Source organism: Lissotriton helveticus, chromosome 6 (assembly GCF_964261635.1).
Source record: "Lissotriton helveticus chromosome 6, aLisHel1.1, whole genome shotgun sequence".
Classification (NCBI taxonomy): domain Eukaryota; kingdom Metazoa; phylum Chordata; class Amphibia; order Caudata; family Salamandridae; genus Lissotriton; species Lissotriton helveticus.
This window is the reverse complement of record NC_136067.1, coordinates 1,590,750,098-1,590,768,264: the sequence shown is the minus strand read 5'-3', so window position 1 is coordinate 1,590,768,264 and position 18,167 is coordinate 1,590,750,098. Positions and strand designations below refer to the sequence as shown.

General features: G+C 41.7%; 1 protein-coding gene across 2 annotated transcripts in view; it reads right to left on the bottom strand.

Moving 5' to 3' along the window:
• MTHFD1L (methylenetetrahydrofolate dehydrogenase (NADP+ dependent) 1 like) overlaps positions 1-18,167 on the bottom strand; it is a 1,218,839-nt gene that overhangs the window by 165,421 nt on the left and 1,035,251 nt on the right. For both annotated transcript variants that reach the window (XM_078649387.1, XM_078649386.1), the window contains exon 26: positions 11,326-11,478. In XM_078649387.1, the coding sequence (XP_078505513.1) occupies positions 11,326-11,478 (153 nt within the window). The remainder of the gene's footprint in view (positions 1-11,325; positions 11,479-18,167) is intronic.

The following is an 18,167-nucleotide window of genomic DNA, read 5'->3' as shown; positions in this document are numbered from 1 at the left end:
AGTCGAATATCGTCTCTTTAGGAAGTATTTAAAGAATTTCTTGATCTCTAAGAATAGTTCTACTTTAAGCAGATTACTTTGAGCCCCCCCAAAAATATTTTAAGTTCTTTGTGAAAAAGTCAAAATTAGCCGTAGAAAAATAGAGTACCAAAGGCTTTTGGAAGGATTGTTATGAAAAGTGAAGGCCAAATTCAGAGTTCATAGAACGCTGTGTGCAGATTTCTAAAGTTATTCTCGGTGTCGGGAGAAAACATCAAATCGTCTAAGCTGGCAAAGAAATCGTCTACCACAGTAGGTGAAAGTGGAACTACTTCATTAAGTAGATCAATTGTGCACAGATGTGAAGCTTTGCTGTCAGCGTCAGTTGCCGCGTTAGCAATGTTCATAGCAGATGGTACCTGTGTGCCTGTTGATCCGAGTATCTCACCTCCTGTTGGATTTGCCGGTGAGATCTCAATGAATACAGTCATAAGGATAGGTAGCCGTTGGGGGCAACACAACACGTGAGCCGTTACCGGACCCAGTAATGCGTCTGCATCCGTTGGCGCAACCGATGGTAGTGTTAGACAAACATCTAACACACATTGCTCTCCACAAAGCAGGCATTGTAAAACAGGCAAGATGCAATCTTGCCAGATTGGTCTGAATTAAAGAAACCAAGTGGTATTCAGATCTCTTAAACAAGCCAAGCCAAGGACCTGTGGTATTCTGTCACGGTGCCTCATCGCCTGTAGCGCATGTTCCATGCCGGCTTGGGTATCGTTGGTGGCTGGATTTGCCATAACGGAGCAGTAGGAATACAAATAAGATCCCTGCTACGAGTCCCAAAATGAGAGGCAGGCCGCTGAACACAGAGTGGACGAAGTTAGGAAAAATGCCCAGGACTGCTTCAAAGGGCGCTAACAGTCCCGAAAAAACTGTCTTAAATACATGTGCTATACCGCTGGTATCAGACATGTTTAAGATTTGACCTAACATTTCCGCGAAATGTACTGGGCAGTTTGTTGATAATAATGCATGTATCTCTGCAGAAGTCCTTACAACTTGCAGATCATATGTTTCTCTAGACTAGGTCAGTGGCACAGTTTTTTGCAAAAGAATGGCTTTAATTCTGCTTAAAGTATCAATTCGTATAGAAGAGATATTCAGCTAAGGCCATAACGCCGACTACCTGTCTGTCTTGCTTATTGGATACAATACTTGCATACAACAAGTGACCCTGGCTGACACACTAACTAGATACGCTTTTCCTGGCAACATGCCACAACAGCTGTGATCATTGAGCATAACGTAGCTGCCATTGGAAAGCTGCCTGAAAATTGGTTCTATCACTGCTGCTGGTGAACCGTGCAGGTGGCAATAAAGGTTATTTGAAGAACCCTTGCAGGCTCCATGTAAATTAATACCTTGACATAAAAGTGTACCGCTTAGCGAGTTCTTACAATTTTTACCACTAAGAAACACTTCCTTTCCCCCACTCCAACATTTGTGTGTGTATGGTAAATTCCAGGTTGACTTAATGTATCCTTTACCCAACCTTTCATACAGGCCTACTGGTATATGTTGTAAGCAATACTGAAATTGGAAAATCGTCACTGGTATGGTGATGGTGCCATGTAGTATCCATTCCAAGACAGGTTTCCAGTTTTTCAATGCTCCTCTTTGTGCCAAAGAGATTTGTTTATCTATAAGGTTAAAGACAGTAAACAATGACGTGGTGTTAATTAGAGGCCATGGCACGTAGCCTGAATGCAGATTTTTTAACGTCCATCCTAGCAGCATTATAGAACGTAGTTGAGACTGGCCATGTTGTAACATTAGCAAGTCCTGCTCTATTATGTCAATGGCAGATGATACAATGATACAATGCTGTCCAAAGAATAAATTCTGGGGGAGATTCGTTAACCCATTGTCCACTACAGAGAGAGCTTTCTCTAAATTAATAAGATCCATTTCTCGTATCTTTTCTGCAGTTTCCATTTGCGTGATTTTCCATGCTTCATTGTAAGCAGAATATATACCGGCGTATATGAAACGTTTTTGACGTGGTTTACGAGGTCCAAGTAGTAAGTCTCATAAATCAACGCCTTCTTTAAGTAAAGTTAAGTGTTGTTTAATCTCTGGAAGTGTGGATTTCTGTAGCCACTCAAGGCATAGTTTTCCTACACTGTATGTTGTAACTATCCCTGGATGTTGTCTCTGGGACTATCTTGAATCTGGCCTGGTTACTTTGAACCCTTGTGTTTTGTTCAGGAATCAATCTTGACAGTTATTCGTGTCTGTGGGCCAGATTAACCATTTTTTCCAATCAGGATTAGTTCTGTTTTGTTGTAAAATCTGTTTTAGGTCTACCGCCTCATCTGCAGTACCATTACTGTCAGGTGTGGCTTTGGGTATGGACGGTTTGTTAAAATCCTTTATCTTAGCTAAGCCAAGACAAGATGTTTGTTGTACAGTGTCATTTAAAAACATTATTTGTCCTGGGATAATGCAGGTTCTGAATACGGCTTCTAAACCTTGCACCTGTCAGTCTTTTGTGCCCCAAACAGTTTTTGTCTCAATGTTGTCTTTCCAAAAGTTAAACCTAATGTAGACAGCTGAGCATAAAAGTTCGCAGAGTAAATTTGTTTAGTATTGGTCAGAATGTTTTTCATTCCTGTCTTATTCACATTTTTTAAATAAAACGTTTCCAGATTTGTGACATTAAAACCTGAGAAGTATGGAAACTTTTCATAAAATGTTTTTGAGCTGCCCTTTGGCGGCGTTGAACAATGTTCCCATTGATTGTAAGTAAAAACATTTCTAGGGTTTGCAGATTTGTGCAAGTAATGGTGACCATAATGATTAAAACAATACATTTGTTCATAATCGGATGAACCTTCTAATTATTCATGTTTAGTGAATTTAGCTGACATTTCTAAATCTGTCATCATGTTATTAACAGTTTCAAAGTCCCAATCATCAGAAAATGTGCTGGGTGAGACAAAGTCACTCAAAGAAACCTTAAACTGGTGTAGAATCTTCAACAGTTCCACCGGGCCATAAATGTCATAATCAGTTGTGTCCCATGCTATACCACCAGGTAAAAGAACGGCTGTGATGTTCACTGATGACCGGTCTCTTCGCTCACGATGAGATGATTTGTGAGGTTTCAGGAGCAAGTTGATGTTCTTACTTGCTATGTCCATGGTACTGTATTTTCCATCTATCATCTTTCCCAAACTTAAAACAAGAATGAGCCAGAGCAGGAGAAAACATACACCTAACACAATCCAAAATTCAACCCATGGTGAAACCAGGTATGTTTTCAAGTTGATGAAAGAGTTCTGTTATTTTGTCTTTGAAAGTTTTATTTGCTGGCGTAGTTTCAGGTTCACTGGGATCCTCAGAAAATTTATCAAAGTTGATGAAATAGCCAGAGGCAGTTCTGTCAATTGTTGGGATTGCATCCGGATTTTTCGGAATCGCTGGAGATGTTTCTTCCTTTATCATATTAGTATAGTCAGAGGCTATATCATTGTAGACAGGTGTTTCTTGACGAACTGTTATTTGGGTCTCAAGAGGTACAAGTTCCATGGCTTTGTTGCATAGTCCTTTTCTTACTTCAGGTTTATCAAAGGTGAGGAGTGTTTCAGTTTGAACCTCTTGTATTGTAGGAAGATTTGGTCATCTGCTACATCTTGGGAGTCCACTGGGCCTCCTACTTATTATCGGCCACATGATGTGGTTTGACGAGATCGATAGACACGATTCTGTTCTCCCTTTTTCCAGCAAGGGGCGGTAGTAACACTGATCTTGTTCTGTGGATTGCTAAGACAGGTACTTATTTTCTCTAAGAAGGCCTAAATTCCTTCTTCACCGCGATCTTTTCCCTGACTAGATCCCCAATCTTTGGAATCCAGACAGGTCTTCTGGGACAGGTGGTTTTTGTTCAGTGGTCATTGGCTTTTGTGTTGTGTTACTCAGACTTCTTCTTGTTTCATTCAAGTCTTGTAAAACAGCCAAACGGTCTTTGATATCAAAGGGTTGTTGTTCCACCACTGAAGTTTGACAATCAAGATCCTGGATGAGCATTCTAGTACCAAAAAGTAATTCATATGGAGTGATTCCCCCCAGAGAATTTCATGGCAGATTATTAAGACTACGTTGGACACTTATTAGATGTTTGACCCACCCGTCACCCGAACCTAATACCCTGGCTGTTATAGATTGCTTTATGTCTTGTTTTTTTCTTTCCACTACCGCATTTCCCTCAGGATGGAATGAACTTGAGTACCGCAATGCAATGCCCAAGCTGGCTATGGCCTCCTTGTAAGCTTTGGAGCTAAACGCAGGATCCTGGTCAGAATGTAGCGTGCCGATTGCGTATGTGACGATAAAGACTCGCAAATCTTTTATAACAGTTTGGGCGTCAGCCGAGCGCTGAGGCCACATCCAAATGAATCTTGTTCAGGAATCCACTGCGACCATGATATATTTATAGTTACCGTCCCTTTGTAAGGGACCACAGTGGTCCAGATAAACACATGCTAATGGTTTATCTGAAATTAGAAGTGGAGTCTGCGCAGGTCGTTTCACGGTAGAAACTTTCATTTTCTGGCAGATTTCACATTCTAGAACATAGTTCCTAGTTTGTTTCCTAATGCGCAGCCACCAATATCTCGGTTTTAATAATGACACTGTGGCGGAAATTCCTGCGTGTGCAGATGCTAGTCCTTCATGTGCTGCTAAGATTAGTCCTAACCTATGTTCCATGTTTGGGATTGCCCTATCCCCCACTCCAGGGATTCGAGCAAAAGGAACATTATTTGCATCAGTTATATATGAGTACTTTACAGGAAAGCCTTTCGGGAGTGTTTTACCACTGTCTTTTACTGAAGCAGTGACAGCTTGCATTATTTCGCTGTCTATTTTCGTTTTTAAACGAGTGATTGCAGCTACAGAAGCCGTTTGCACAGCTGCCTTCGCGGCCTCATCAGCCAATGAATTCCCTGCAACGTGAAAGCCATCACGCTGATGACTCAGTGTATGAATCACGTGAGTCTTTTGTAGTTCTTTCTGTAATAGAACTACTTGTTCCCAAAGCATTTTATGCTTAATTGTGCCACCTTTTGCGTCTTTGAAACCGTTTTCAACCCAGTTCTGCAGATATTCATTGTAAGACTGGACGCAGTAATTCGAATCGCACATTATAAGTGTGGGGAATTCGCGATCATCATTCTCAAGTGCCATCTTGAAAGCCTGTAGTTCAGCTCGCTGAGCTGTACAGTCTCCGAGTGATTGAGTTTTTGTGACCAAAGGTCGAAATTTGCCTTCGCGCCAGCGACCTTTAACAATCGCGCACGCAGCACTATAGGCTTGTTTACCCCCAATTGCGGGCTGTGCTGATCCGTCTGTATAGATTATACATCCGTAATGTTCTAGAGGCAGAATTTTAGTCGCCAGAGGACATTCTTGTTCGTTTTGGAGAAATTCTTGTGTCTTCAAGTATGGGTCAAAAACGTATTCAACATCTGTTGCAGCAAGAGAGTTGACCGATTGTATCCATCTTGGATGTAAAGCCTTAGCATTTAGAATGCTCGCTTTCGTCACAGCCTCTAAGGCAGGTACAGGTGTAACGATCATTATGCGTTTACCCTGCGCGAGAGCTCTTTTTGCTACTGCAGTTTGACCCGCTGTCAGAATTTTCTCTGTAGAAGTGAATTTCATTTCAGCTTGTGTGTACAAGTGTGATTTGTATGCTATTGGTACCTTTTCACCTTCATTAAAGGTTAGGTATGTGAATCCGCATCTCCCTGGGATGATTCGGATTACAAGATTGCGCACATTGTCGCGTGTTTGTTACTGTGTTTTTGTTAACATGTCAGTTTGCACTGAACGCAAAATTTCTGTGTGTTCTTGAGTCCAATTAGTTGATTTGAAATCAGGTTTTATTAGTTCGTAGAGAGGTCTAACCCTTTCTGCGTAATTTAGAACATAAGTTCTACCAAAATTCAGGAAACCTAGAATTGACTAAGTTTTTCAGCGTTTTTGGAGGTTGAAGCAGCGCACATTTCTCTAGAAAGTTGGCTGCCAGGCTTTTGCCTTCACTTGATAACTCGTATCCTAAGAATAGGATGTTGAGGTGTGCAATTCGTGATTTCTTAAAATTGAATTTGTACCCTTCAGAAACGAATCCAAGTATTATGGTGTTCACTCTTTCAAGTGCACGTCCAAATCATCGTCTGTAAGATAGATGTCATCGACATAAGATAATGCCTCATCATCATACGTTTGTAGTAACTCTGTTACTCTGGCTGACAATAACCCTGGACTATTCTTAAATCCCTGGGGGAGACAGCAAAACTGTCGCTGTATCCCCATTATTTAGAAAGTGGTCAACTACCTGCTTTCTGGTGCAATGTTTTGACAGAAGAAACTGTTAGAAATATCTAATGTGGTTTTATATTTTTTCCGCACGATGTTATTTATCAGTGCTGCACTGTGTGCATTTTGTACTACAAAAGTTTTGCATCAAGAGTTAAGTGTCTGTAGTCCAAAACTAGACCACATGTATTGTCTGGCTTGGAGACAGGAAGCAAATGATTGTTCATAGATGAGGTGCATGTTTCAATCACCCCTTGGTATTCAAGTTGATCTAAGATCTCCCTGACTTGTTTTTTTAGCTTCTTGCTTAACTGGATACTGCCTTTGTGCAATAGGTTGATTTTTTAACTGGATTTTATGATGAGGAGAGTCCTCATCCCATCCTACGTGATTTTTGTATAATGCTGGAGCCTGGGCTACAGCCCATTTTCTGGCATAGGTGTATTTTTTATGAATTGGAATGTGATTTGAGAAGGCTGGCATAATTATCTCTTCAGAAAAGGGGTTGGTGATGAACAGAGTGCCTGAATTAAGCAGACCACTCTTACCCAGTCCAAAGATCAGGGCTTGATCCATCACCGTTTTTTAGCTCACTGCACCATCCCAGCTCAGAACTTGGCTATATGCAAATTAGTCTGTTCCTGTCCCGGTGCGGAAGCTTGTTTCCTTTCCAGTGACGAATTGGCTTGGTAGTTTGGTCTGCCCTGTTCCCATGATGCACTGGGCCAGGGACAGACTAGTTTGCATATAGCCAGGTTCTGAACTGGGATGGTGCAGTGAGCTAAAAAACGGTGATGGATCAAGCCCTGATCGGTTGACTGGGTAGGAGTGTTCTGATTAACTCAGATACTCTGTCCATCACCACCCCCTTTTTGAAATTATTTTGGCCACCATGAGTGTGGAAGGGTATGCTCAGACATGAGTCCCTTGCTCACTGCACCATCAGGATTCAAGCAAGCCGGGCCGAAGACGGCTGTAATGCCAGAAACCGGTCCCCGGAAGCTTGTTTCCTTTCCAGTGACGAATTGGCTTGGTAGTTTGGTCTGCCCTGTTCCCATGATGCACTGGGCCAGGGACAGACTAGTTTGCATATAGCCAGGTTCTGAACTGGGATGGTGCAGTGAGCTAAAAAACGGTGATGGATCAAGCCCTGATCTGTTGACTGGGTAGGAGTGTTCTGATTAACTCAGATACTCTGTCCATCACCACCCCCTTTTTGAAATTATAATTATCTCTTCGCCATGTGGGCACTCCCTGACAAATTCAGGTGGCCAGTCTTGTTCAGCTAGAAGAATGTCATAACCCTTAGATATCTTCTGCCAAAAGAGTGCCTTTATTTTCCTAGTTATGTCCCCTTCCATCCGGAGTGTTACTTCATATAACTTATGGAATACACTAAACCTGGTGTCAGCAGTTTCAACTTGAATGCATTCATTCAAGTCCACTGTCTCCAGATGATCCTTCAGGATCTAACGAGCTATGGTAACCTCTGCTGCGCTGTCTAGCATTGTCTGGGCCCACTCCCTGTTCTTAAGTTGTGTCCTCAAGATCCTCGGCATGTCTGATCTTTAGACTTGCTACCTTCTTCTTGGTGAATTGAGTTTTCTTATTTTTTGGAACGTGCTGTTCGTCTTTGGACTTCACGCGTTCTTTTTGTTTTGATCGTCCTCTTCTTTCGGATTTCTGCGAGGAAGTCTGAAAGGTACGAGAGGAACGTGTATCAATATCTTGATATCGATCAGGTTTTCTCAAATTATCCCTATTTCTAAGCTTGTATCTCTTTTCAGATGGCTCCTCTTGAGGAGACCTTCCTCTGGACTGGGAACGCTTCTCTTCAGGAAGTGTCTGTTTGGTGTTTTCCCACTTCTTCTTAGGAGTAGTGAGATTATTTTTAATAAAAACTTTTTCAGGATTTTCAGTTAGTTGGGGTTTTACTGGTTTCCCACCCAAACTATCTCCACCTAGTTCTTCATAGGATTTTTCAATAATTCTGGCAAGCTCATATGGTTGCTCAGTAATATCGCTTTCTTTTAGTTTTTGGCGGATTGCCACGGATGCTGCTTCACCTTTAATGTTGGCTAACAATATAGCAGAGACCTGTTTGAAATCTTTCAGTAGCTTCATTACAAGATTTAAAGCAAGTTCTGGTCCGTATTCATTTTGAATCTGTCTTAGTACGTCTCGTATTACCGCCATAGACAGGGACACCATGTGTTTTTGTGTAGATTGATGCAAAGACTGTACCCAAGTGTCACAGACCTCCACGTGTGGTGCAATCCCCATTGGTGAACAGATTTTCAGAATACTGTGTTTCTCATGAGGTGTACTATCAGGGAATACTGCCTCTATTTGAGTAATTTTTTGGGCTAACCAGAACAGAATTTGTTCTCGTTTTGCGGGTAATTTACCGATTACTGACTGTATAGTCTGTGGTGTAATTTTGTTTGTGTTCCCTGATGAGGGGTGTGCAGTGGAATCCTTATAGTAGGTTGGACTGTTAGAGTCCGCATGACATATTGAACCAATTGTCTATGTATTTTAATTAGCTGTTTTAGCTGAGCTAATAATTTTGGACCTGTCATTCTTTCAATGTCAGGATGTGGTGTGTAGCTGGCTAATCCCAGCCATGTTGATCCTGGTCTACCTAGTGGACCGAGCCTGGTAATGTGATTTTGATGTTGTAGGGCGCCATTAAACCACAGCTGATGCTCTTGGTAAGTTAGTGGAATTTCAACTTCCTCGAAAGGAACGTATTCCGCTGGAGGTTCATCTACTTTGTAGTAGTGGAACTCGTGTGTTACTGCATTTGCTGCAGGAAACAGGATCCATGAATAGAATACCTCTGTCTGCCGATATTCATGTGCCTCTATAACAAATATTACTTTACCACCTCTCGATGATACTCCATTTCTATAAGTTTTATAGTGATTGTTTTCCTTATATTTGCCGGGATGAGTATAAGATCCGGGTTATTTTGTTGGAGATTTGTGTCGTCTAAGACTGCCAGAGCTGCTACTGCAGCTCTCTCCCTTTCGTCGTCACTCTCCGTTATTTTGTTGAACGAAAATTTGCAGAGCAAGTTTCAAGGAAACAAAGATTAGGTGCACAATATTTTGGAACACTGTATCCTTCAACATTGAACAAACCAAAAACTAATACATAGGATTTTCGTCCTACTCAGTTTTGGTGGATAGTATATCCTTCTTACCCACTCTAGACGTCTTTTTACGGGAAAAAGGGGTCTGTGTGAAAAGCACGACTGAGTTACTCTAGTGTCTAGCGTTAAATTATCGCCTTACCAAACGTTGGGCGCCATGCAGTGTAGTTCCTATATTCCAAATAGGCTCTGCGCATTGGAATAACATATCCTATAGATTTGACTGAGGTCTACTAGGTCTCTATCGAATATACTAGACTTAATTCTGAGTGGCAGCTAGCTCAGAGATCACTAGAAACTTTCTTGAATACACAAGAAGGGATTCGCTTCTGATAACCGCATAAACATGACAACTTTGTTTCTCAAGAATAAGAAATTTATCTCTAGAGTCGCGGAAACAATAGATAGTTATTTCACTCAGTCAATCGTGCATGCTTCGTTTCACCAGAGGTGCAGAGAAATAGAGAGACGGGCGTTTTCAATAAAAAGTATTTATTGAACAGTGTTCTTTCTCATGCAGAGGTAATGAACTGCTACAATCGTAATACTGGTTGCAAAGTACAATGCATACAGTACGTAGAGTATTATAAAATAATACTGTAAAAGCATGATATGGTTCTAAACCATAAAATACATAGAATACATACATTAATAAATAAAGACTAAAAGTACTCAACTGGTGCTTCTAAAATACGCCTACCCCAATGTACCTAACCTAGGTCTAGTACAAGGGAAGCAGTAAGCAGTAGTTTCAGTATTCTTTTGCCAAGAATCTATCCAAGAATTCTCTAAGGGTCTAATCAGCTCCGTACCTTGGTTTAGAATGAAGGGGGTCTGGTAGCTCTCTCTCAGGACCCGATTTCCCAACAACCCGCAAGGGTAGGTTGGAAACACTGGAGCTGGATTTCTCGGAGAAAAAGACAGCGTCTCTCTCAGTGCGTCTGTTGGAGGGTCGGCTTCCTTCCCTTCGGCACTTGCTGTAGCAGGGCGTCGGGCAAGTAGATAGTCGAACTGCTCCAAACCACCGTGTGTTTGCCTGGGCAAGTGTGCGTATATTTATACCTTAAAGGTGCCTTGTTTGACGTAGGGTTTGACATAATAACGTCATCAAAGACTCCGCTCTTTGAAAACTCCATGAGTTCTTGGATAAATCAATGTTCAAGCAAGGGGAAGTCGCTGACTGCTGAAGGCGGGTTTTTCCAAGAAATCGTTGTGGATTTTCGGAACTAGTGGAAGTAGCCATGCCGTATTTGGACTGCTCAGGCTAAGTCTAAATATGGTTATGATTTCTATGCCTATATAAGGATAGGGTGATTTATACCTATATATGGGCATGAATCGGGAAAATTACACTAGGGTCCTGAATTCATACACAACACAATTCTTTGGCTCTCTGGTGCAGTGTGTTAACTAAGAGAGGCTTCATAATGTGCGAACGTGCATTTCCCCACTGATTAATATACCTTGCATTTAATTTTAATTTAATCTCCGGGTTATTTTAGATGTAGCTACATGAAGTTGAAAGACATAAAAACATACTGAATATTTTGGTTTTCTATAGGCACACCCCCACAGTCACTAACCACGCCCCCATTGCACACAGTATCACAGTTCCCATACTTTTTTTATGCACTGCGGCCACTGCTAATGGAGATAAGAGATATGGAGAATGAGAAAAACTAATCATATGCTTTCGAAAGTAGCAAATAAGTCACACAAGACTAGAGAAGAAAGAAATCTGTCAATGTACATATTCGAAGTGATAACTGCAAGGGAATAAAAAAATTAAAAGGTGTACTCACTGTGCCCACTAATGGATAGATGAACCCGGCCCCAATGCTGGCACGCACATCACTGATTGGCAGGATGAACCCTGTTGGCACTCCTTTCTTGTCCGACTGGTGGGATAGGGACAAGTGGGTTTTTGCCATGCAAATAGGCAGATTTCCAAATCCCTAATAATAAGTAAAATATCAAAATTAACTGTAAAGTAAATAATCCTATGTTGGTTAATACATATTACAATGTCAAAACATAACCTACAGTTAAGTGTTAGTATCTTCATAATGCTCATTTTGAATGCGTCATAATTGGCTTCTTGCATCCCATCTCTGAGGAGATGGGTTTGGAATTTGCCATGAGATGATGCTTTCTCTGAAGTTGGAATAAACTCGCAAGTTATCTAATGACTGAGAGCAAATAAACCCATTCATGTTACCATTTGAGTCAAGCATCCTCATTGTTAGGTTTCAGCTGCTGAAACTAACTAAATCCTCTGATCTAAGATCACCCACACATTCAAAAGGTTTTTTTGGTAAATTCCTATTCTGCCTATTTTGCCTCTATGTATGTGCCTTCTCCAAAAGCATCCTAGCAGCCTTCTTTAAATTAAAATAATTTCTATAGGGGAGACAGGAAGATAATCATCAAGAGAGATACAACATATATCATTCTCCATGTGAATGCAATGCAACTTACCACAACAGGAATATAATTTTTATAATCTCAGTCAACAGGTCTCTCAATGTTTTTATGGGCCCAAGATGATGTTTCCCAGGGCTCGTGGGTGATGAGTTGGGAGGTTGGAAGGAGAGAGAGTATCATCGCTAAAATTAAAAGTTTTGTCTCTGAACACAAGAGAACACCGTCCTCGAGTGAGCTGCCTTGCAAATACCCACAAGAACTCAAACTGTTTGAAAGAAAAGTCTTCAGGCAGATATACAGTGACAGCTCTCAACAAGAAAATGGACAGCTGGGACTTGCTACGATTATCATTGTCAGATTTATCTAGCTGGCCCTTCTGTTGATCAAGGAAATCACAAGCCACACTAGGCTGGGAAGATATGTACACTTGTACTTTATTTTACCTGCAGCCCTGCTGCAAATTAGAGGGAGTTTTAAAACCTGAGGACAACAGATCCTTTCAGACAGACAGCTCTTGCCTTCTCGTTTGGGTAATGCAACAGATGTCTGATTGATTAAGATTGTACATCCTTTCATAACCATGTTCCTCTTTTCCATTGTAGACCTGGTCTTCAGTTCACACTGATGGGGACTGTCAGTTCTATCCTAAGGATGATAACTCGATATCTCTTGGGGAGCCCCCAAACCTCTAGAATATCTGCATTGCCATCTACAAGCCTATACCTCTGGATCGCTATATATTTCACCTTTGTTTTTAACTGGGCATTGTGGTGGCAACGTATTTAAACAAGCAACCACGCTTTAAGTATTAGCATTTACCACCTGCAACACTGACTCTTCTTTGGAAACTAGCCAAATCAGAAGACGCACTTCAAGTTCATGTTTGGCAACATGGCCTTTCATGTCCTCGATCATGCTGACCCTGGAGGCCATCTTGGAATCAATTCAACCAGATGGATTTGAGCTGATTAGACATCATTGCAATCTTATGGGTTTCACTCAAATTAAATTAAGGTAATTGGGGTTGGTAGGCATTAGGCCGTCTACCTGGGTCTTCTTGATAGTGCACGGAGGTCCTCAGAGAGCACATTTTGTGCATTCCTCTGGGCACTGTCATTCATCCCTGCAAGCAGTTCACCCAGTAAACAAAGTCCAGTATTTCACCATCCCCTTCTCTTCAGAAGGTCGTAGGTCTGCCATCGCGCAGCAGAAGGGCTATCTTGCAACTTACAGATGTGGCAGCGTCTCGAAGCCTTTCCCAGTAAGTAAGTAAATACGTTTATTTGCACGATTAATTAAAACTATTGCATCAATATACATGATAAAAAAATAAGTGAAACAAGATTAAGAATTTAAAAAATAGACAGTGGTCCATTAAAACATGTTTCCCAAAGTGCGTTGCTTGCTAATAATAAAAGATTGACATTTTTTGCTTGTCAGCTGACAGTGCATGGAAAACTGCCATACACTTCGCCTCTATGCAGAATTAGGGATTTTTTCGATAGAATTTAGTGACAACGCACAAATTATGCAATGATGTTTAAAGTAGGCAGCAGTTAGAATTATAAATTACAATAGGTCTGTGCAAATTAGGCAGTTTATGTATTAATTGGGCCACGATAAAACGTAAGCAACAGTTACAATCATAAGTTACATTATGTCTGTACAAATTAGGCAATTTATGTGCTAATTGGGCCACAGTAAAAATTGTAAATAACATATGTCTGTGGTCAGATCATTTTTACGCTATAAAGCTCTAGGATCAATACTTTATCAGGGGGCTGCTGAAATGTTACAGTTTATTTTAAGGTAGCCTCTACAGATTCCACAGGGCATCACAGAGTCTTTTAGCTGTATCCTTGCTATTTAGCCTTTGTTCAGCTATGGTCAGGAATCTTACCAAGCGGTAGTTTATTTGTACGTTCTCCCCTGAAAAGAACGATTTTACCACCTACCTGCATGTCTGTATTCTTTCAAGGTTGAAGAGTGGCCTCAGCAGTGCTCTGCATACACTCAAAAGTTATTTACACATGCATAGCAAGTGTATAATATCTTCTCTCTCTTCCCCACACAGTCGACAGTTCGATGGTGACGAGGGACACCTCCATGGTGGTAGGTGGAGTACTAATGGTAGTATGTCTAGACGATACTGTAGATATTTCTACTCAGAGGTTTCGGTGAAGCCAGTGCCTAGATAGAGTTGAGGGGCTGCCTTTGTGTAGCTATGTAAGGTGAACCATCCATGCGCCCTTGTCGTTCAGGCTGCTTTGTCCTCTAGCAAGGAGACTCAACAGTTTTGTTGACAAGTTCAAAACTATCATGTATCCCAGAGGTCTCGGAGAGGCCAAGCTGTTCTCGAGAGTCTTCCAGATAGGCCATTCGAACACCATTCTCTTTAGTTGACAGTTTGGAATGTAGATGGGCGTTTAGAGTCCCTGGCTCCACTCTTCTGATCTTATGCCAACATTTGATGTACGCTCCTTTACGGGCCAGCCTTGGCCTCTGCATACCGAATTCTAATCTTATTTGGGCTGGTGACATGTATTTGGGTAGATTGAAGATCATTCGAAGAACTCCTGTTTCTGTGCCATCTAATGTGACTGCGTCTCTCCCTCTCATGGCATCGCTTCCATAAATAATTATCCGTAAGAGTTTTGCCTGCATCACTTGGACCAATGAAGAGAAACTTGCCCCATCAATTTAGTTCTTTAGGTGTATAAGCGCCACTGCAGTTGCTATGCCTTTCCTCTTTACTGCTTCCTTTGGTGCAATGAATGTTCCTTTGCTATCTATAATGACTCTTAGATATTTGTATTCTTGGACAATTTTTAACTGTAGTTTAACCAAGTGCCAGTGGTAGGCTTGTTTAGCCCTCTGTTGGTTAAGCTGCATGACTTTTGATTTGGCCAGATTTATGTTCAGGCCATTTTTAACAGAGTATCTTTGCGTTGTGTTTAGTAGGTGTTGGAAGCAGACTAGTGTTGAACTGATTAGTACGAGATCACCTGTGTATAATAGGTTTGAAAGGACAAGCCCCCCCCACACCCATCTTTGGGGCGTGGGAATTACACTTGTCTAGCCTAGTTGACAGGTCTGCCATAAAGAGGTTGAACAGGGTTGGAGCTAGAACGTAGCCCTGTTTCAGCCCAACTGTGGTTGGAATCGTTCTCGTCAGATGGTCTCCGGCCCGATCTTTACTTTAACCCATGTGTTTGAATGTAGGAGTATTAGTTGTTTCAAGAGGAGAGGAAGAATGTTCCACTTGGAAAGTTTTCACCACCTTTTTTTCAATCAATGCGATCAAAGTCAAACTATAGTAGACATACAGTGGCTGCTTAGCTGCTGTTATGGCATTAGGAAGAGGGAGAATTAGAATGTTAGTGGTAGTCCCCATCTGTCTGCAAAAGCCTGCTTGATTAAGAGGAATAACTGCATTTACGGTTGATCAGTTTGATAATTCATGCCGGATGAGACTGGTGTAATATTTAGCATCATTGTCTATCAGGGCTACCAATCTATAATTTTTTGCTGCCTCATTCCGGTCGCCCTTTTTATAGATTGGTGAGATAAAGGAGCCACTCCATGAGACTGGAATTCATTCTGTTTGGAGAATTTGTTCAATTACTGGCTTCAATACTTCTGCCCAGTAGTTCCCATCTAGCTTGAACAAGATTTGGGGAATCCTGTTAAGGTGGGCATGCCCTCTTTTCTGCCCTTAGCTATTCTCTTGGAAATTAGGTTTGCAAAGATTGTAATTGTGTTGGATGCCTGGTTACTATGTGTTTCGTAGATTCTCACTATCTTCCGTTGGTCCTCTGTAACTTGTGGGCTGGTGTCGCTACTGGGTTTTTTGTTGAAGTGACCTTGGAAGAATGTTGCCAGGCCTCTTCTGTCAGGTGTGAACTGACCCCCTGAGCCGTTGTATTTTATAGCGCATTGTCGTATAACAAAATTGCGCGCGATTGTTGCTCTTGATGTCGTATAGAATCTTGGCCCTCAGACTCTCTTCTGATTCCATTTTGAGTCATCAGATCAGCCTTTTACACATTGTTTTTAAATGTCTCAGTTCACCTTTGTATTTGATATCCAGGCCACCTCTTTGGAGTTTCCGTATTGCTTGATTTTTTGCTTTCTTGAAATGCTTAACTAACGTATTCATTGAGATGGGGGGGCACCCCTCTCAAGGTTCCGCTGTTACCCTCAGTCGTGACTATTTTTAACTGGATGTGCTTTTCCTAGTGCCTTAGTGAAGCTTTCCCAGTCTTCTATTACATAGGATAGGATAGGATACGTGTTTATAAAGCGCTCGATTGCCGTGGCGTCTTGGCGCTAATGTATGTCAGGGGACCAGCAGTTACATCATCAACGGACTAGATGGTAGAGAACAGAAAAGTTTTCAAATCTTTCCTAAAAAGCTTCCTATTGGCTTGGAATCTCATCAAGATTTGTTTTTCCTGCAAGAGAATCCTTGCCGAGGCCAAGAGTTTTTCTAGCTCATGAGTTTTGCATTTGAGCCTTATATTATGGATAGTGTATACAGCGCTAGAGATGTTTACTGACTGAGCTGGAATTGCAACCTGCGTGGACATTGTAAACTCTTGTGGGAGGTGTTCACTGTGGTCCATAACTCCTATGTGATAGTCTATTACTTTGTGGAACAGTGGATACAAAAGAGTAGTCAATTGTTGTGCTAGTTGACGTATTTTAGAACGTGGCAGCTGAGTTGCGATCTCCCAGAAATTGGGCTTTTAGTGCCCAGAAACTGGTCTGTTAAAAAAATCACCAAGGAGTTTCTTGGGGGACTTGGTTTGTCTTCCATAGTTATTCCCATATGCCATGCGAAAGGGTGGGCTTCCAGTGAGTTATCATCTACCATTGTCCCCAGCATGTGCAGGTTAAAATCGCCAGTTATTATAAAGTTGGCAGTTCACTCTGGTTAGTTTCTCTACCATCTGGTTGATGCCCTTAGTACCAGATGGAGGTGTTAATTTGAAATTTGTATCATTACTCAGACCTTGTATTGTATTGTATTTTGGAATGCTAATTTGATAGGCAGCTCGTTGACTGCATAAATGTTGCTTGTGGAGGTAAAGGTTGCAAGTCCGCCAAATTTGGCGCTTCTGATAGCTGGTATAGCTTAAATCCTTGTAGATGGGTTGGTCGATCAAGCTGGTCTCTTGTAAAATGATGATGGCTAATGTTTGTAAGTATAGCAGCAGCTCCAGGTCTTTTATTTTATTTCCCACACTATATCCCAGGAGGAGAGAGGTAAGTTGTTTTTGGCTTTTGGTGAGGTGTTCTTACTTTGTCAAGGATTATGGAATCAGGCATTTATTATCTTAGCTAGCCAACCCCAGTCTTGAGGTGCTGGGGTTCCAGGTGTACATGTCCCAGGATCTAGTGAAGCGGTTTCTACTTTACGCAGTGGGGGTGAGCTTCTGGCCCCTTTTAGCACAGAGTATGACCGCACCGTGGCATGCTCATGGCGTGGTTCAAGATGGTCCTTATGCCTGGTTAGCAAGGGCTACAGATAGCTTGTTTTATAATAGGGCATTCATTTAATTTCCCAAGCGCTTTGTTGTTCTTGATCCTACAAAATCTGCTTGACTATACCAGACAATGTCCAGACCGCTTTAGTCACCTCATTCCCTAGATGATTGGTGAGCTCAACAAAGTCTATGGATTCCAGGCCACGAGAGCTAGGATCCTCTAGTCCGGTAATGGATGTCAGAAGCCGTAAGATGTTACCTATATTTAGTATGTCATCCAGGCCTTTTGACTTATATTCTGGGTAAAACAGGGTAGCACACGTTTCAGGTTGGGTCTGTGGCTCTTTGAAGGTTGTTGCACCCTTTCCCCAGGTTCTTGATAGTTTCTTGAGTTCCTTGAGCCTGTCTGTGCTAAATCTGAGCCGTTTTCAAGGATTAAATTTGGCTCCCCGTGAGGGGTTTATTCCTCTCTATAGGTGTCAACCATAGGTCTTGTAATTAATGCAGTTGGTTGTCGTGTGGATTCTCCCCACCCATTCGTCCCTCTTCAGTGGTCGCGCTCCCCGTATTAGATTGACAAGGTTCACCTTGCAAGACTGCAGAGGTTGAAGTGTCTCTTGGTTACCCCTGCGATCGATCACTGAAGATTCGGTTTATTGAGCCTTTCAGATTGGTTTTCTTCCCTACTGCAAGGGGTTTTGAAGAGTCATGCTAGATCTACCAAGAGATTC